Genomic DNA, 21,285 nt, shown 5'->3' with positions numbered 1-21,285 from the left:
ATGACTGTTGGGCGCCGTGTCGCGCAGTTTTGATAACATCAGTGACTGGATCAACAACTGTGTGGGAATGGGCTCACTTTAATCACAGGATAATGATAATTACCGATTGATATTATCAGATATGTTATGTTCCCCACTCTCAAACAAAACACGAATGTTATCTCATGGCAAAGTATATATGTTTTTATTTTCCTTTTAGACAATTTATACCACATATTAATACTTTCATGAAGTCGATTCTCTGCGGTCGTAAACGCATTCGGTGAGATGACAAGCGGCCTAGTTAGTTTGGTAATATATCTTTATCAAATCGTATTGAGACAAATTTATCAACGATAAAATCTTAATGAAGACTATATCTTTTCCTAATTAATCACATTACACAATTTACGGACTATTCACAATAATTGGCATAATTTACAAAATAGAACCATTCACAAGCTTCGCCGGATGAGTGTTTACAACTTTACGAGCTGGCAGTATGTACCTATCTGCTGGTTGACGAAATCAATTGGAACCTTATAAATTGTGGCAACTTCATTATTATATCCAGGAATCTTCGAGTTTGATTTCTCATAGTATGCATAACGGTGGGTAAAGCTTTGTTCATCTCAGAATAAATCGTACGGCGAAGACAGATTCACATTATGATACACTGCCATGTAGACCTATAGCCTAATATCGAAAGGCGTTTACAGCAACTATTTGCTTATGTAATTACCAGGCCTAAGCAGTATTTGAACATTTCAAGTAATTACAACTATATCGGATATAATTTTCCTAGAATTTCATTTAAAGAAATAATTTCTTTTCGAAATAACAGAATCATTCGAAGTGGCATAGACCTATAGGCTTACAAATAAGGATAATAGGAATTGGCCTACGTTATTTCCAGCTTTTTTTTTTTATCATGGTTCTTCTTATTACCAAAGTTATTCATGTTGATGTGATTCTTATGATTATTGTGGTTGTTCTTGTTAGGGTTTTAGCCTTTGTTTTTGTTATAATTCCCACAGCTACCGAATTTTAAAGTTTATTAAGAGAAATTATATACAGAAATAGGTATGTATTGTGTAAGTCATTTAAAAACATTTATTCTCATTTTACACGTAGTTACTTGGGATTTTAGTATGTACAGATATATAGGTAGGTGAAATGAATAAGTATATATAGTGTATAGACATGGTATATGCATGTATATACATAATATATTTAAGTATGTGATAATTAAGATAGAAAAAAAAATGTGTGTAGAATCTAAGCTGGTTATGTATTGTTACAAGAAAGACAACAATACTCTCATCGGATAAAATTCTGAATGTAATTCTGTTAAAATGGTAAAATATTGTATATTTTTTCTAATAAAAGATAAATTTGTTTAAATATTAATACTTGGCAATTTACCAACCGCCTAGAGTACTGCAAATGTACCCAACAGCATTCATATCCGCTCATTACCGCCAGCTGACGTAAATAATTGAAGTTCATATTAGAATCGCGTTAACAGCAACTCGCAAGCCAATGGAAAAGACGTTGAGTAAGGAACATAATGAAGACGAGACCATAGAGCAATGAATTTGAAATTTCCATCAGAGTCCGGTATTCATAAGCCACGACAAAGTCGTTCAAATATTTATAAATCATTCATACGGAAATATAGTTTCACTTATGACTATCAGACGCGACCTTTTAAAAGGACATCTGCCCTTCAGTTCCCATAAATTGCCCTATAACCTTACGTCATTCACGAGTTATTGGTATATGAAAAGAACTTGATTAAATACTGTCTTTGATAGCACACTTAGCAAGTGTGCACCTTTACATTCCCGTACTCGGTTTTACTCATATTTAACGGCCGATTCCGAGGACCTAACAGTCATCAGCGGGCTCCGTCCGAGATACCTCCGGTCTCCTTTCCATTTCTGATCAGAAAATGGAAGTCTGGACACCAGTAATAGTCTTAGCGTTCCTGGTGAGTTTCTTACTGTTTGGGCTCTTCTGTTTACCTTCTGAGTCTAGGTCTAGGCTAGGGTTCTTTTTCCGCGTTTTTTATTTCCCACCGTGAGGGGTTACTTGGCCAAGAACTCAACCAAATATAACCATAGCTTCTTTCTCGTACCAGAGAGCTCACGACCATGTAAAGGGAAAGAGCCATTGCTAGCTCCTCAAGGCTGGCTTATTCCTTCCCGAGATCTGACAGCAAATTGATTCCCTACCTGGTTAGGTAAAACATCTCGCCTAACAATAATAGAGTCGTTGGCCTTAGGTGTAATCAACTACTGCAGCAAAATCTGGGGAATGACAACTAGAGAACAAATAGACCTGGTTCAGATAGCTCAGACTTTCGCAGCTAAAATAGCTTATGGCGGGGCTAGAAAATATGATCATATGACACCAATTTTGACAGTTAGAGTGGATGGATATATTCCCGACTGGCTTTTTGAATTCCCCACTTTGGGCGATGTACAAGTAAGACCTACTCGTCAGTCGAACGACCTCTTTGTAAGACGAACAGCTACTGACATGGGAGCTAAATCAGTATCGATTAAGGGGCCCAAAGGTCTGGAACAACATTCCAACTAATATAAAGACTTCACCTTCCATCAAGCTTTTCAAAAAGAAATTGAAATCATATTTCCTTGAAAATAAATCATAGTGAGGGAAATTTAATAATTGGTTTGCCTTTCTCCGAGTCTTGGTTGGTGGTTTTTGCTTAGTTTTACTGTGTTGTACTTTGTTGAGTGGGTGATTTTGCTCAGAAAGCGTTTGTATTTTGGGTCGGTCTAATTGATGATCTCAGTTATATACTGACGGTAAAGTTAGTTTGATGTCAGGTCGCAATATTAAGTTGTATTGCCTTTTAAGCTTTCACATCAATTTTGCTTTTAACATTCATCTCATACTTGGTTTAGTTTTCATACTTAGATCATCCAGTGTTGTGGATGTGTGTTTACCTAGTTATGGGTTGCATTCATTTATTACTTTGTAACGGCAATACCTACGTATTAAGATTTTTTATATTTTAGGTTTCTGAAGATTTTAAGTTCTAAAGTTTTTAAGATTTTAAGTTCTAAGAAATCTTGTCAGTAATTGAACCATTTTATACTCCTCATTATTGTATATATTTTTTAACTCATCATATATACATTTTTAACAATGATATGAAGAAAAACTATTGTAAAATAGAAAAAAAGTTTTTTTTATTTTGATCTGTTACTTTCTTCTGCATTTTATGTGATTTTCCTTTCAGTTGCTTTTATCCGCTCTTCTCCCTCTCGCTCTCGCCTCTCTTCGTGTGGCCACCATGGTTTCCTAATTTCTTTCAACCAGTGCGTCCATGGTAGACTCATCTGGTCATCCAGTCTGTCATAAAACCAGCCATAAAAGTTTGGCTCCGTTAATGTTTTAAAGCTTGCCTCTCTCTCTCTCTCTCTCTCCTCTCTCTCTCTCTCTCTTTCTCTCTCTCTCTCTCTCTCTCTCTCTCTCTCTCCTTGTAGGAGGCAAGGAAAACGTTTGGCGATATTAGATGCAAAGTGACATATTTTAACCTTACAATTATCCTTGTGAAAAAAAATTGCTGACAGTGTATGCCTAGTTTTCCAGTATTTTTTAATTATTATCATTATTTTAATATTGAAATCGACTGCTATCTTATCCAATATAAGCCAATAAACTGTAGTCTTCTTCAGTCCCAAGCCAATAAACTGTAATCTTCTGTATTAAGCCAATAAACTGTAATCTACTTCTGTATCAAGCCAAAAACTGTAGTCTACTTCTGTATCAGAGCCGTAAGGCATAGATTCGAATTTTGGCCAGTGCTTATAAACTTCAAATATTATTACAATTGGATTTTGGAAGTAAGTTGAACTGAATTCGATAATAGCGTGTATTTAAGACTTGAAGTTTATAATCATCTAAAGTACTATTGATAAACATTAAATATCTTGTCTCTTGTTACAGTGCCTCCTGGGTATTGGAACGGCCTCAAACTCTACCACGTAAGTGAAATTTCCACCAGAAATTACTTTTGTAATACCATTGGTACGTTGTCGTCTGCTGTGTATTCCTATGTTGATAGTAAGTATTGATTTATGAGTATAAATTGCAATTCATTATATATATATATATATATATATATATATATATATATATATATATATATATATATTATATAGTTAGTGAATAAATTTATTTAAAAAATGTAGGTATTGCTCTTCGTGAGAGAGTGGGAATAGACCATAAAAACTACCTATACTCTGTTTTTTTCCATCTGTCCATCCGCCTGTGGTGTTTGCGTATGGTAACACTGCGTCCCGGGCTTTAGATAGTTACATTCAACAATGATAATAATATCCTATTTCAAATATTAACGGTGTAATTAGCATACAGTAATTTATTAAATCACTTTTCATTTGCAAATGCACACCCAGATATCCTTTTAATTACCTAAAACTTACACATAGAGTAATTATTTAAAGCCCGGGACGCAGTGTTACCATGCGAAAACACCACAGGCGGATGGACAGATGGAAAAAAAAGAGTATAGGCCTATGTTTTCCTTCCGTTGCCCACAAAAACGTTTGCCGTTATTTCCATTTGCATTCATTTTCGTCTTTTCATTGATTCCTCAGATGGGTAATGCATCCCGTGGGACGCCCCAATGCTCCGAAAACACTTCCGAAGGACCATCCTCTGACGGGAATGGATTTCACCATCGACCCAAGGGAGTTGGCAACACTGATGCGTGAGGCTGTGAAGAGTCGGATCGAGTTCGATGGTAAGTTTAGGCTCATTTTTTTTTAAATTGCTTTCGTTTCAAGTTTCAGTATACCAGTTCCGTCCATACTAATAATCCTTATCCGTATAAGGTTCATGAAGCTTTATATTTAGGTTTGGTTTGTATAAATTTATTCGAAATTTGCCTCACCAAGTATCGTATCATCAACAATTGTCTAGGTATTAGACTCATAAATCGAATTTAGAACGTTTCATCAAGTTGTAAAATTCATTTAAAAGTTTCATCAAGTTTCATAACATTCATGACCAGCCTTGTCAAGTTTGGCAAGTTTCGTTTCTCAAAGTTACGTCAAGATTGTTCATTTTCCTCCAGTTTCTCATAAACATTCATCACTTAGATTATGTAAGGTTTAATTATGTCTCAGTTATACGACTTTCGTCATTATTCAAAAGTCTCATTCAGACAAATTTCATTTAGTCAAATTACTTTAAGATCAGTGGTATCTTTTGAAAGGAGATTAGCACTTACTTTCATCCACCAGAAAGGTTTTGATATGGTAATTATTTAATGGGCGACCGTGCTCACAATCACTTTTCTCTCATAACCTTTTTTGAGCAATTCTGGACATCTGTCTTAATCTGTCATCAGTAATTTCTGCTATTAGGGCACTTAGCAACACTATCTCTCTCTCTCTCTCTCTCTCTCTCTCTCTCTCTCTCTCTCTCTCTCTCTCTCTCTCTCTCTCTCTCTCTCTCTCTAGCAGCGTGAAATTTATATTTTAAGTGAATTTTGCTAGACTATCGTCTGAAGAAGTGAGCACTGGTTTTTCTTCACTACTTAAACGTGATATAATTTCCACTAAATGAAACATTACTGAAATATTAGATTGTGAATTGTTAACACTGTCGTTATTTCACATCGATCACCATTACCTGAAAATGATGTTTAGATTTATCTTTCCCGCTAGAAACTGCGCTGAGCAGCGGAAACCACACTCTCTGCGCCGGCCAGAAAGCTGTCATTCACTCTGAAAACTTCCCTAAGAGGTACCCCAAGAATCACAGGAGTTCCTGGGTCATTGAGGTGGGTTTACTGGTCATTGAAGTGTGTTTATCAGTCATTGAGGTGGGTTTATTGGTCACTGAAGTGGGTTTATTGGTCATTGAAGTGTGTTTAACGGTCAATGAAGTGTGTTTAACGGTCAATGAAGTGTGTTTAACGGTCATTGAGGTGAGTTTGTTGGTCCTTGAGGTGGGTCACTGAAGTGGGTGGGTTTATTGGTATTTTTTGGGTTAATGGTCATTAAAATGTATTCATCGGTCATTGAGGTGGGTTTATTGGTCATTGATGTGGGTTTATTGGCGATTGAAGTGGGTTTAATAGTTATTGAGATTGGTCATTGAAGTGGGTTTATTGGCGATTGAAGTGGGTTTATTAGTTATTGAGAATGGTTTATTTGTCCTTGAGGTGGGTTTATTGGCGATTGAAGTGGGTTTATTAGTTATTGAGAATGGTTTATTTGTCATTGAGGTGGGTTTATTGGCGATTGAAGTGGGTTTATTAGTCACTGAGATTGGTTAATTGGTCATTGAGGTGGGTTTATTGGCGATTGAAGTGGGTTTATTAGTTATTGAGATTGGTTTATTTGTCATTGAGGTGGGTTTATTAGTCACTGAGATTGGTTAATTGGTCATTGAGGTGGGTTTATGTCTTCAGTTTATTTCACATGAAAAGCTCAGTGTAGGACAAACGTAGATTGTTTGAGGTGTGGTCACACGATAGAAGGGAAGCTCATATATTACAGGAATAAATGATAGAAACGGAGGTGTGATAATCTGTGGCTCTAACATATTTGCGAATGTAATGAGGCAAGAAATCCAAGAAAGAGCAATAGATGTCGGTACAAAATTGTGCCATAGGAAAACGGTTCATGAGTGGAGTGTGAACGGACGGATAGTGAACAGACTCTGCAAAGTGCTGCTTTGGCTTTTTAAATCTAAGCGGTGTTAGTTAAACATGGCGGAAGCTCATGGCGACACCGTGCTTAGTACTGGCCCCTTAGGAACCAAAATATTGCATATTAATATTTGTCGACCTCAAAATATAGAAAAGGGTGTATATAATACTTTGATCCCCAAGGGGCCAGTACTAAACATGGCGTCCCAAGGAGCTTCCGCCATGTTTAGTACTAGCAACGCGTACATAACAAGCCAAAGTAGTACCAACTGCAGAGAATATTGAAAGAGCTCAGTATTAGAGCATTAGAATGGAGGGGCCTCACTTCCCACGATGAGACTAAATGCATGCAAGGTAGAAAGGGTAAATGGCACACCGTGTGTATGGTTGTTTGATGCACTTTTGATGAGTCTTTAGTGTAGGTGGATGAAGCAGTGGTACTACTTTAGTAGACGGTCTACACTGTTTCGCAGTGTTTATAACTAGTACTGTCCCGTCGGGGGTCAAATGTCCCTAAAGTAGCACCAAGGGTTGTTGTTGTTTGAGATTAAGCTGGCCTTATGCCAGCCTCGGGGATCAAATGTGGTAAAATGCACTCAGGGACATTTGACCACCAACGGGCTAGTACCTAAACAGGCGAAACAGTGTAGAAACACATATGTAGACAGCCTACTAAAGTAGCACCGAAGCAGTTAATGTTATGGGAGGTTTACGATCAGGGAGTTCATCTCCTGATTTTAAGTTAAAGTATATGTGTGAGTGATTTTTTTCTGTATATATATATATATATATATATTTATATATATATATATATATATATATATATATATTGTGACAAAGTGCCAAGTATCTGGTTATTACACTTACCATTCATTAATTGTTACCTCACAACAGCCAGACACCTGAACCCTCATCACAGGTGCTAAACGACTGAATACTCTAAAGGCAACAGTGATCCCTTAACAACTTACCAGTATTGCAGAAAATCAGATTAAGTTCATCAAAACAGGTGTGAGGTAATCTTGTAAGTAATCAAATTAATCAAAGGGCATCACTCCATCAACAACTTTAAAAGTCTAAGTATTTCCCTGATTTCAAAAGTCTAAGTACTTCCCTGGTTCTAAGTCACTTCAAGTTAACTGAAGGAAAACAGATCAATTACCACTCTATGTTTCTACCTAACACCAATATAATCATAATTAAATGCATGTATAGTGGTGAGAAATGAAATACTTATAAAAATTTTAAATACAAAAATTTATTATTAAACTCAAAATTTTAAGTGAAATTCACAATATCATGGAAAATTACAGTTACTTGAAAACAAAGTAAAGTTTAATTAATTCTTGAGTCAATTAATTAACGTTAAATCAAAATTAATTTATCACAAAATTCAAGAAAATTAATTCACTCAAAATTTAAAAGTGTTAGGCAATAATTGAAATTTGGAAATTAATTCACAAGTGCTAAACAACAATAAAACTTGAAAAGAATTCAAAGTGCAAATTAATTCACAAGTGTTAAATTCAATTAAATGTGCAATGATTACGTAATGAAAACAGCTAAGCTAATTAAATTGTGAATGAAAATGAAAACACACATAAATGTGGAAAATACCAAAATTGCAAAAAGTATTAATCACACAGAATATAAAATAAAAACATACGCTTCAATAAGAAAATAAATAAATGCACAAAACATAAAAATCCCTTCAAATGAAACAAACACAAAACAAAAAAATTTACAATGTGAAAAAATGTAAATAGTTTCTCTCAAACCATTGTAACTATTAGTTATTAGTTCTCTAAACCATCGTAACCAATAGTTATTAGTTTCTTACCAAACCATCATAACCATTAGATATTAGTTGCAACTAATAAAAATATAACACACTTTACCTTCTTGGTATACCAATTTTCTTTCTTTGCTGCAGCTTGTTTCACACTCACAAAAACAGGTGCCGTTACACACAAATATAATGTTTGTTCAGATTCCACAAAAACACTAAATAATACTAAATAAACTCTAAGAAATATAAAATCTGAAATCCACAAGTTACGAGTGACCATTCAGTAAGTATGAAATCGTTACGTTACTTTGAAATCAAAAGTGCCGTGCAAGAGAGAGAGAGAGAGAGAAAGTCCCTATCAGACGTGATGGCAGAAAACACAACGGAGACCTCGATGTCTCTAATCAAACTTGTTGACAGGTTTTGAAAAACAACTCTGGCTTCGAACGGACAAAGATAATCTCTCTCTCTTTTCATACTATGTTATATATTCTTTTTATATTGTTATGCGAAATCTGAATACACATTTAAAACATCCTAATTCTAAGCTGGCTAGGAATCTGAAAAATGTTGCACAATTTTATACATAACATTTTATACAGTCAAAGAGGGGATGTATGCGGCTTGAAAGTAGCAATATATAATAATATATATATATACATATATATAAGCATATATATTTTTTTTTCTTCTTCGTCTTCTACAGGCAACATCAACAGCATCCACGATATCGATTTTCTGCACCACCTTCATCCTGACGAAGACCAAGCCCTGCAGAGGGACTTACCTCGAACTCATTGGTGGAGACCTCAACGAACGGTACGTTGAGAGAGAGAGAGAGAGAGAGAGAGAGAGAGAGAGAGAGAGAGAGAGAGAGAGAGAGATTCCTGAGTTATCGCTCCTTTCACGATAGGGAGAGGGATTACAGAGTTGTGCCAACCAGTTTAATTCATCAAAAACATCATCGCAGGTCACTTTTAAGGACTTAGGAATAGTGCATTCTGTTTCGAACCAAAAAATAAATAATGTTAAAAAAATCTATTGATAACATTGCTCGCAAAGTTTATGCATTCAAGTCACTATTACGTTCTCGTTATGTGGGTTGAATTATAAGGTGTGTAGCAGAGTTGTTTTTGTTATATTATTATCGTAGCTACTTTCTCTCTCTCACTCCTTTCTTATACCTTGGTCGTTCATTTCTACATAATTACATCACACTATTATCCCTGAAGTACTCGATTTTCCCTAAAAAAATTTACATTTTACACTCGAGAAAATCTTCTGTAGGTGACAGAATCCCATAGAAACTAATATTGAAGTATTTCCAATTTTCCATTTGAAACATTCACACTAACTGCACATCTTATATTTTATAAAACATGGATTTTTTTTCCAGGTTCTGCGGGAAGAGAAATGGCCTCCTCCAACATAGCACAACAAACGTCCTGGAGATCAACTTCCGAACTCACAAGAAGAAGAGCCCGAGAGATGGCTTCTGGTGCATCGTCTCAGCTTCAGAAGGTAAACTGACAGGATTCTACAGGGTATCCATAAAGTCCCAGTACCATTCTGAGCAATAGATACTTGTAATGGCACTGGGACTTTATGGACATCCTGTATGGTATCCCTTGTAATTCTGGCATCAGAAAAGGGGCCCAGTCAGTGTCCCTTGCTTTTGAATCTTTAAAAAAATAATTCGTGAAATAAAAGGGATAACAGCCCTCTCTCTTTTAGTATTTACGTTTTGTTCATTGTTCTTCTTGCTTTGCATCTGTTCACCCTGTATGGTATCCCTTGTAATTCTGGCATCAGATCAGGTGCACTGCCCTTGCTTTTGAATCTTTAAAAAAAATGGTTAAATAAAAGGGATAATAGTCCTACCTTTTTCAGTATTTACGTTTCGTTCATTGTTCTTCTTGCTTTGCATCTGTTCAAGGTCAGTAACATCTTGCCTCGTTTAAAAACGGGAGATTTTCTAAGGCTGGGCACATCTGAATTTCAGTTATGACTACAACCACCGGGGCCCCAGAATCTACAACTGCTACCTCTGAAGCATCAGAGGCTACAACCACCACTGCCCCAGAAACCCAAGCACAAACTACAGCGTCCCCAGAAACTACAGAACCAACTACAGCCTCCCCAGAAACCCAAGAGCCTACGGCTACCTCCAATTTGATAGCAACAGGCCCAGAACCTAGTTGTCGTAAGATTTTGAATTTTTTTTTATTTTCATATTTCTAGGTTATGTTTATCTCCCGGAAGTATTTAAAACTCTTGACACAAAGTAATCAAGCGAAATTTTGCTCTATTGAGAAAATTCGGTCTAAATTTACGATTGCACTACCTTTGGGGAAAATTTGCCCATTTTAGTTTTCTGTAAAAGAAAACTTGAGACAGCTTTGTCTGTCCGTCCGCACTTTTTCTGTCCGCCACCAGATCTTAAAAACTACTGAGGTTGCAGGGCTGCAAAATGGTATGTTGATCACCCACCTTCCAATCATAAAACACACCAAATTGCAACCCTCTAGCCTCAGTAGTTTTTATTGCATTTAAAGTTAAAGTTAGCCAAAGATGTAACTCATATCCCTTAAAAGTGAGAGCTTAAAATTTAGAGGTAATTAAGATTTCTCGTAGCATTCTTGTCCTCTAATCAATATCATTTCAAGTGACTGACACTTCTGCAGGTTTAAGAGCATTCCCGTCTGCCAAGAGCACTCATTCTGGAATATTTTTCTCAAATATTTTTGTCATATAGTACTATAAAGAATATTTTTAAGCCCTCCTTCATCTCTACCTGTTCTTCAAGGTCCTTGTGGAACTGTCAACCGAGCAACCCGCCTCACCTACGATGGAGTGACCGAAGTCAATGAATACCCTTGGCATGTGGCGCTCGTTTACCCCGCCACAAACGAACCATTCTGCGGTGGAGCTCTTTACAACGATCTGTTCGTTATAACAACTGCAGCGTGTGCTATGATGTACGATATTTTTGTAGTTCGACTGGTCGTGAAACTGTTATATAAGATAGTCTTAATGAGAGAGAACTGACTATCCTACTCTACAGAAGATTAATGGTATAAACTTATTCTGAGACAATATCGTGGCCTACAGAGGACTATTGGCATAAACTTACTCTGAGACAATATCGTAGCCTACAGAGGAACGATGGCATAAACTTACTCTGAGACAGTTTTGTAGCCTACAGAAGATTAATGGCATAAACTTACTCTAAGACAATATCCTAGCCTAAAGAAGGCTAATGGCATAAACTTATTCTGAGACAATATCCTAGCATACAGAGGACTAAGGCATAAACTTACTCTCAGACAATATTGTAACCTACACAAGACTAATTGCATAAACTTACTCGGAGACAATATCTTAACCTACAGAAGACGAATGGCATAAACTTACTGTGCAAATAATGTATCCACATAAGAGGAGGAGCCTCAGAAGCACGAATAAAACTATAATTTTTCTCAACCAGGGTCGCATCTTTGAGAAACGGAGCAGAGGTCCTCCTTGGCTCCCACAACCTTCATCACCCAACACCCACCCTGCAGAGAATACCAGTTGAAAGCGCTGCCTATCATCCAGAGTTCAATTACGAAGACTGGAACCACGACGCTGGAATTCTGCTTCTCTCCAGACGGGCACAGCTAAATTACTGGGTCAAACCTCCCTGTCTTCCCGACCCTTACGAAACTTACGATAATGTTGAGGCTGTTCTCACTGGTTATTCAGGTAGGAAAGTGTATCAGCGATAAACCTTCTGATAATTAGTTGATTGTGCACGTGCTTTCATCCAATCCAGAGAGATACGTTCAGACAAAATGAATTTAAATTAAGTCTAGGTTGAATGTTAGGGATAAATGAATTATGTGAGCTATGCAGAGTTAGGAATTGATACATTTTATTCGTAGTGTCATAAATGGCCACCACTAACTTGAACATTTTACTGCTCATCCGACATATTGAAAATTAAATGGGAATATTGAATTTCAAAAAGGAAGTCGCGTTCAAGTTGTCAGACTGCAACAAACTTTTTTTTTTTCCTGCACTGATTGTTTAAGATCATTAATTTGATCTGGCTAAAGTAATGCAGAGTCGCAGTCCAAAGAAGCATAATATTGTGACCAATTTACGATTTGACTGAGGCTTTTGCAGTAAAAAAAACAACTCATACAAAGAAATCATTCACATTCGATGTTGCCCATACGTTAAAAGGAACTTTTTAGTATGGCAAGTATGTCTACAGAACCTAAAAGTCCCGGATATTACTTTCTAGAGCCGTTGACCATTTGTGTAAGCTATGCACCGCTTCTGGTTTAGTGTGTATTAAAATAAGCTTTGTTTACAGCTCAAAATCAGGCGAAGACTTCGCAAGTGAAGACTTGTAGGCCTTTTCTCCAGAAATTAAAGAACACTTGGTCATAAAGATAAAGTTTTCAACGTAGTTCTCAGGGTCACTGAATACGTCAGTTCTCGAGTGTTTGCTCTAAATCAGTGACATGACGATCTCTGGTTTGATTTGCTGCAATGGTGGTTAAACATAAAATTAAATAAATTCATCAGGCTTTAGGTCACGGGCGGGGTACTTCTATCAAATCTGAGACTCTTGGATGACATAGTTTTGTGTTGGCTTTGTTGTTGAGTTGAGTTGAATATGGAATTTAGACTAAATGCCAAGCACTGGGACCTGTGAGTCCATTCAGCGCTGAAACGGAAACTGACAGTAAAAGGGTTGATAGGTGTAACAGGAGGAAAACCTCAAAGCAGTTACAGTATGAAGCAATTGTCAGGAGACGGTGGAAAATAAGATGGAAGAGAATATGAAAGGAGGTACAGTAAAAGGAGCGAAAGGGGTTGCAGCTAGGCGCCAAAGGCATGCTGCAGAGAACATTAAGTAATGCCTACAGTGCACAGCATGAGGTGCACTGGCGGCACTACCTCCCTACGGGATGCTTTGTTTTGAAGGTGTTGACATTCTGTTTAAAATGATTAGGTACTGTGCAGTGAATCTAATAAGTTTCCATGAGAAATTTGTGTATGTGTGTGGGTGTGTGTGTGTGTGTGTAAGATGGCAGTTTCCACCGTTCCACAATTTCTGAAATCGAGAATTCCTAATAGTGAGGATATTTTTGTAAGAATCAAAACTGGAGTTTTTAGAAATATAATCAATAAAATATCAGGATGAATGATATAGTGGGAATTACATCTACAAATAAATTAACTTTTCCCTTTAGATGCTGCTAAGCATCTACAAAGTCTAACGCACAAGACTGCTTCACTGCAGTAGTTTTCCTGAAGTGAAACAGAACCACAGTCTATGTAACCTCATACTTTTTCTCACTATGATTATTGTTCAAAACGTACACGCTTCACTAGACAAAGGCCAGTACAATATCCAAATTCTTTGGATAATTGGTCCAGTTTGGCTACCGACTTACTTCACGACGTTTTGCAAAACATATCATTCATGTGTATACAAGAATTTTAAACAGAGCATCGGCGATCATACTTCCCTTCATTTTCTTTTCCAGGGAATATCACAGCTACTCCATACGAAGTTGGAAGGAGGATCTTATCAAGACAACAGTGCACCCAAATGTTTGGTACATACGCGACACCTGATAAGGTTTGCGCCATGAACCCAGAAGGCGGATATGATATGCATTATGTAAGTGAATTCGACTTAAGTCTACCTTATAGCCGTTTCGTCTAACGAAAGTAAATTCGACTCAGGCCTATCTGAGAGCCGTTTCGTCTTGTGTAAACGATTTCGAGTTAATGTCTTCAAAATTGTAAAACCCTCTGATAACCATTACCTTATTTTAGTAATGTAAATGACTTGCGGTAACAATATTCTGTAAAATATGGCAAATTTTTAGCTGAAAATGCTCGTAAGTAAGATAAGTCTTTATCAAAGATCATTTTTACCTTTTACCCTTTTTAAAGATCGGCATGGGTAGCCCGTTAGCCATGGAAGAAGAAGATGGTAGATGGGTTCTCATTGGTCTGTCTTCTCTTGAGCCAATGGTGCTCTTCACCAGCTTGGCTCGTAAGTACAGTTGAACTGCTTATTCATATTATCTCAAAGAGCATTAGGCTGCATCACGTATATTCCCGTTCTAGCGTTTTGCACATTTCGTCATTCATTTTAGTCACAAATGGCCAATATTGGCAGAAACTTGCAATTATTCATTTTTCAGAAAAAGTGGTGCTACAAATGTTCTGACTTAGACAGTTTCAGTTTTGATACTAATTTTAGCTACATGATGCAAAGGTTTCTCCATAAGATGCTTAAAAAAGTTCGGAAAATGTTTTTGCGACAAAACCTTTAGTGCATATGTACTTCTTCGAATTCAGCTGACATATAGGTGTCAAAATTGTGAAATATCTTTAGTTCAGATTCAGAGTGTAACTACTGGGTTATATCATAAGCTAAATTGTGTCTTAATCAAGTGGAGCTTGAAATTCGCAGAGTATTTGGAAGATCTTGAAAAGCTAACAACGGATGGAACGAATGGCCTGTGTGATGGCAACACTGAGCAATCTACTACCTCCACACAGAGGACCACCACCACACCTGCACCAACCACAGCTGGAACTGGATCTCCCACAGTGGACTGTAGTGAGTGAAAATCGTCTGGAAGTTAACGTCATGATATTATTGTCAGACTCGAAAGAAGTTTCATATTATTTCAGAGACGCTACACATAAAACTCTACTTTGTTCGAAAAGCATTTGTCATTGTTTCGTAATCAACCAGCATACTGAAATTATTATGATCATTGTTACAGTATTATTATTCAGGAGATAAACACTATTCTTATGGAACAAGCATCTTCGCTTGAACTATTGAAGTTCTAATTGCCCACATCTCTATTTTTCTTGCTTTGTTTGTCTCCGTGGCTTGCACCATATAATTGTGTGCCTATTTTATATTAAATAATAATAATCTGTTTCAGAGTGTGGACGCATAAACTCAGTCAACAGGATCGTAGGAGGAGTCGAGACCGGTGTCCACGAATACCCCTGGCAAGTGGCCATCACTGGTGCCTCCAGCAATGTTCCATTTTGTGGAGGTTCCATCATCGCTGACCAGTGGATCCTAACTGCTGCTCACTGCGTTTCAGAGTGAGTTCTCGATTTAATACTTTACTTTATATATCTGTATTTCTTTAGATACAAAGACCAGTATAGGAGAGACAACCAAACTCCATTCTTTAGTCTAGTCTGGAGACTTAAGAGCAAGAAAAGAAGAAGAATCTGAATGTATAATGAGTTTAACTTACTATTGTTGCAGAAAAGGATACTAGACATGATTTGAAATAATCATGTTGAAGTTGCATAAAGTTAAACTAATGAGTAAAGTAAAGAAGGGAAAAAAGCTTTGCACCTCACATCAATAGTATAGTGTGCCCGCAACTGTGTTTGTAGAGTGAGCGCTTAGGAATCAGAAATCCAAGGTAAGAGATGAACCTTTCTGTTAAAGGATGGACGATTGTAAGTTATAGAAAACTGAAGTTGATAACGATTTCCAAAGCAGGGTAGAAGCACTAGTCCCCCAAGCCATACAAATGACGGTTACTACGTTCAGCAGAGCATTTCCATAAGCTACTCAAAAGCTTTATTGCTTACATATAATTATTATGTTTAATCTATCATGAATAATCCAATGTAGCACGAAGGAACACGTACTTGAGAATATCCTGAAATCCAGGGTAGAAAGGTAAGTGAAACAGGGACTTAGAACAAGTACTTTCGTAATATATTCTACATTTTCAATTGCACAATTGTAAACTTGAAAATTTAGAATATACATAATACGAAAGTACTTGTTCTAAGTCCCTGTTTCACTTACCTTTTTACCGTGGATTTAAGGCTTATCGTGAATAATGTTTTAAAATTCAATATCATATTTTACGTTTTATCTGGTAAGACGAATAGCCTGTCTCGAGTCATATAACCGATTCTCTGCTACAATCTCCATTGCAGTGCTCGGCCTAGGAACATTAAAGTCGTGATCGGCGAACATAACTGGAGCAACCAGACGGAGACTTATGTAACTGAGAGGAGAGACGTCGGAAGGGTAATATAAATACTTTTTTTTTAATAAAGCAAACGGCAGTTGATATCACAGTAATTAATATCTTTCTTCTTATTTCCTTCCCTTAGAATTAGTCACCATAAAATAATGAATAAATAATTGGTTGTCCAGGATGTTATATGAAGTCTCTGGTGAACAGAAAATAGCTCTACGCATCTCTTAAACTTCGTCATTATACCTGTTCAAAAAGATATTGTTTATATGTCAATTGTAACGGAACTGCTTCCCTCTCACACGCTTAAAATATGCGATGCTTCTTGAACCATCGGCCTTTGAACGCTTTCTGTTTAGGATAAATCTGTGTCTGTCATGTAAGGCAAACAAAACAGGTTGTGCTTTGTTTAATCGATATTATCTAGGATCTCATGCTCTTAATTAGATCTTTTTTGCGCGAGAGTTTCAGCCACATCACAGTCTTGTCAAGAGAGAGAGAGAAAATGACAGTTGAAAGTGTGAGTTAAGCTACATTGTTTTTTGTCTAGAACGAGCTTTTTACTGGCCAGTGAATTCCACCAAAACGGCAGTACTGAAACTGACCTCAGTGGCGTGGTTGGTTTGGTCTTTGCCTGCAACCGCGGTGGCCGCAAGTTCGATTCTCGGGCATTCCAGTGAGGGATGAGAGATGTGTATTTCTGGTGATAGAAATTCATTTTCGACGTGGTTCGGAAGTCAAGTAAAGCCGTTGATCCCGTTGCTGAATAACCACTGGTTCCATGCAACGTAAAAACGCCATACAAACAAACAATACAGCATAACTTCTCAGCAATAAAGAGCCAATGACGCATTTTCATCCGCAGATCGTCGTCCACTTCGGTTACAACTCGACCAACTTAGATAATGACGTTGCTTTGCTGAAACTGACCACACCAATTGCTTTCTCGCCCGACAACAAAGTCGCCCCTGTCTGCATGCCGATCGCTGGCGAATGGTACAGGGAAGTGATCGCTACGGTTACCGGATGGGGGGTTCTCTCCCAAGGTTTGATCCTTTTTTTTTTCCTCTTGTTTCTGTCTCAAGTCGTCTATTGTTTTCACTGAATATAATTTACTGTATTTTTAGCAGACTGTTAAAAGAACAGTTTTCCGTAACTAAGTACCCTGCTTCTTATTTGATGCTAGAAAAAATAGTAGTTTTCATAAACACGTAGGTACTCGTAAGCGTGATTATGATTTTACCTAGGTATCTGGTATTTTGAAATTACTGTATCTTATTTCCCACATAACTTTTTTGTAATATGTTTCTCTAGAGGCACGTATAAAATGAACGAGTCAGTGACGAATTTACTGTGGGTCCTATGAGAAGAAAAGACTGAAACCAAGGTCTGGAAATTCAATCTCCAGACCTTGAGCTAAGAGAATTTTAAGTCTAAATGGAACATTCAGTCTAAATAGATTGAGAGTCTAAAGCCCATGATAGCCAGAGTAGACAAGTTACCGGTAAACCGAGCATTGCCGTTAGCTATGCAAATTAGGCCTATGCAAGAATAAGACCAGTTAAACTTACCGAGATGCCCAAAAATGTAAAACGTGACAAGAAAGTATCTTTGTTTCAGGCGGTTCTCAGCCTTATGTGCTACATGAAGTGGACGTCTCGACTATGCCGAACTTCAAGTGCCAGACATTCTACGGCGATGCTCCCATTACGAGGAATATGATCTGCGCCGGTGTCGAGGAAGGCGGACAGGATTCTTGCCAGGTCTCTCTCTCTCTCTCTCTCTCTCTCTCTCTCTCTCTCTCTCTCTCTCTCCGTCATCGTTGTAGATCATGTGAAAAATCTCCAGTTTAAACGTCAGTGATCTTGGTAAAACCAGACTTTAAATCATTATAATGTTTAATTGATGAAAAATATTAGGAAGTAAAGTTAAAAGCAAATGATAGCTAGGATAATACAGGTGCTACAAGACCAGCGTAATCATTAAAAGGTCCCACCTCAGCGGCTTAGACTCATTTCCAGTTTCTTCTCGTAACTTTATTAATAAAAAAATAGTCGTGATAACTGTAATTGATATTAGGTACTGAGTTGACATTTTATTCAAACGCATTTTGTACTATTTCAGTAAGAGATCATGATTGATAAATAGTAGTACTATTATATTTTCGAAACGGGTTCGGGCAAGTGTCCGTTTAAGATTGTCTTAGTCAACGTGCATTTCTTCAGCAAAATAAATGCTAGACTTAACTTTAATCCGAGCACAATATATACTTTTCATCATAGTACCAACATCCTACTGAGATAATCGACACACAAAAATTACATATAAAAAATCCTTAGCATTTTTTTTTAAAGAAATGCAACATAATCCCTTCCACTCTTCTACAGAATGATTCAGGCGGCCCTATGGTTACTGCTGGAGACGAAGCAGAGACTCACGTAGTCCAGATCGGCGTGGTGTCCTGGGGCAACGGTTGTGCCCAACCACAATACCCTGGGGTATACGCCCGTGTAACCAGTAAGTAACGAGATCTCTGTGATTCCTTTTAATTAAAGCGCTATTTAAAAATATGACAAGTAGGCGATAGACCTAGCCCTAGGAATCGTGATAATGATTCTTGCTTTTTTGTGATCGTAATTAGATTTTAAGTAGCATCCCCCACCCACCAGGAGCTATTTCAGTGTAATAACAAGGTCGATATGAGAAAGAGAGAGAGCAACCTCAGTGCTTATTTGATAGGCAGAGACCAAGAATGTGCTAGTGGATCTACCCCGATATATTTCATTAGGCCTAAATCTATACTATCCATTTGCTATCGACACCTTAACCGCATTCTCCAATTCTCATATTCCTATCCTTTATCCCTGGTAAGCTCAAGGAGGTTTACACCGGTGATCGGATTATTATCAAGAACTTTATTTTCTATAAACTTTATATCGTTGACGTGGATAAGTGACATCACGAAATAATGCGTGATTGAAGATTTCCCTGAGCATTTTTGCAGCTAGTGACGAATTCCCAAGTCAATATTTAATTTTATTGTCATTTCACGCCTATATACGCCTATTCAAGGAGATTCAAAAATAGCTTTCCTCTTTTATTTGATATTTCTTTTACTACTTATGATTTAACTAGTAATTCATACATAGTACCAAGTTGTACCAAGTTGAAGGATTTGTCACCTCATACGAAATGTATAAGAATTTTTCCGTCATATTTAATGGATCTTTTCACTTTTTTCAAGGATATCTCCGATGGATCAGGCGAGTTACCAGCGGTTCTCTCGTGTGTCCTGTGGCGTAGATTTCCGACTGATTCAATGATGTTACTTTCTACAAGATATATAATAATAATAAAAAAACAAGCTAGACTCATTTATACAATCACTTGTGTAAATACTCTCTGGGGTTAAAAACTGGTTGTGGTATAAGAATTTTTCCGTCATATTTAATGGATCTTTTCACTTTTTTCAAGGATATCTCCGATGGATCAGGCGAGTTACCAGCGGTTCTCTCGTGGTGTCCTGTGGCGTAGATTTCCGACTGATTCAATGATGTTACTTTCTACAAGATATATAATAATAATAAAAAAAAACAAGCTAGACTCATTTTATACAATCACTTGTGTAATACTCTCTGGGGTTAAAAACTGGTTGTGGTAATAAATCTTACCTCGCAAAGACTTATTGTTATTATAATTTTCCTTTTCAATTGTTGTTATTACTGTTGATACAATATGAAAAAAAAAAAAAAAAAAAAAAAAACGTCTAGGGTGGGTGTTACAACCGCTGATCGATGAGACCAGCTTGCATTATAACCACTCGGCTACATAAAGCGTAAAAAGGTTTTTCTTGGCGCTCCCCAAGGAAACATTGTTCATTCATGAAATGTTTTGAGAGAACAGTAGAGAAAAGTTTGTGTAATAATCATAGAGCGTATATCACTGGAGTGGTGATCTCCCTGCCTAACGTGTGACCTCGAGCGGCCATATTGAAATGTCTCGGTCTAGCTCATGGTACTATACTTAATTCCTTTTATTACTACTATTACTTTTGTCTGTTTACTATTATTATTATTATTACTGGACCCAATTTCACAGAGAAAAATTACCTTACAACAACAGGTTGGCCGAAGCACTCCAACCATTATGGTCAAGACTTAAGCATCTATTCTTGGATCTAAGTAGTGTCTAGCAAAATGGTTCATGCAAATTACGGGACTTTCTTAGCATACAGTCATTAAGCATTAACTAAACAGTAATGTACAATCACTAAGCACTAACTTTCACAAGACACTTTCACTCACAGTTACTATACACGCACACTCACTAAACACACACTTACTATACACTCACTAAACACTTACATTTAACATACAATCATACTCAATAACACTAAACACTCACTGAATAGTCAAAATTCACTAGGCACTCACTATATACTAAACTCTCTCTAAACACTCATGAAACACTAAGCACTCACTATATACTCACTATACCTTAAACACTCAGTAAACATTCACTAAACACAGACATAATCCTAAACATTCATTAAACACTAAGCAATCACTAAGCACTGACTATACACTAAACATTCACTAAGCTTTCACTATACACTAAACACTCACCATACCCTAAACTCTCATTAAACACTAAATACTCACTAAACGCTAATGCTCATTAAACCTCTAAACACTCATTAAACAGTGAATGACCCTCCACTTATATCACTCACTAAACACAAAATGAACACTTGCACA

The 21,285-nt window shown here is 37.0% G+C and overlaps 1 protein-coding gene across 6 annotated transcripts; it reads left to right on the top strand.

Annotated features, from left to right (window-relative positions):
- Window positions 1–38: 38 nt before the first annotated feature.
- On the top strand, window positions 39–19,973 carry LOC135213058 (transmembrane protease serine 9-like). Of its 6 annotated transcripts, XM_064246897.1 has the most exons (19): window positions 49–172; window positions 1,017–1,062; window positions 3,961–3,998; window positions 4,632–4,777; window positions 5,706–5,821; window positions 9,190–9,302; window positions 9,880–10,004; window positions 10,486–10,686; window positions 11,290–11,461; window positions 11,971–12,227; window positions 14,027–14,163; window positions 14,442–14,544; window positions 14,968–15,117; window positions 15,455–15,623; window positions 16,485–16,578; window positions 17,394–17,574; window positions 18,149–18,291; window positions 18,916–19,045; window positions 19,773–19,972. In XM_064246897.1, the coding sequence occupies exons 4-19, from the start codon at window positions 4,639–4,641 to the stop codon at window positions 19,829–19,831; spliced, it is 2,289 nt and encodes a 762-aa protein (XP_064102967.1). In that variant the 5' UTR covers window positions 49–172; window positions 1,017–1,062; window positions 3,961–3,998; window positions 4,632–4,638; the 3' UTR covers window positions 19,832–19,972. The 6 variants fall into 6 exon arrangements, with proteins under 6 accessions (XP_064102968.1, XP_064102965.1, XP_064102963.1 ...); XM_064246895.1 differs by lacking the exon at window positions 1,017–1,062 and having other exon boundaries at window positions 46–172; window positions 14,980–15,117; window positions 19,773–19,973; XM_064246893.1 differs by lacking the exon at window positions 1,017–1,062 and having other exon boundaries at window positions 46–172; window positions 19,773–19,973.
- Window positions 19,974–21,285: the final 1,312 nt, after the last annotated feature.

This window comes from Macrobrachium nipponense, chromosome 42, assembly GCF_015104395.2.
Source record: "Macrobrachium nipponense isolate FS-2020 chromosome 42, ASM1510439v2, whole genome shotgun sequence".
Taxonomy (NCBI): Eukaryota; Metazoa; Arthropoda; class Malacostraca; order Decapoda; family Palaemonidae; genus Macrobrachium; species Macrobrachium nipponense.
Note: the sequence above shows the minus strand (reverse complement) of the source record. Positions and strands in the feature narration are given on the sequence as shown.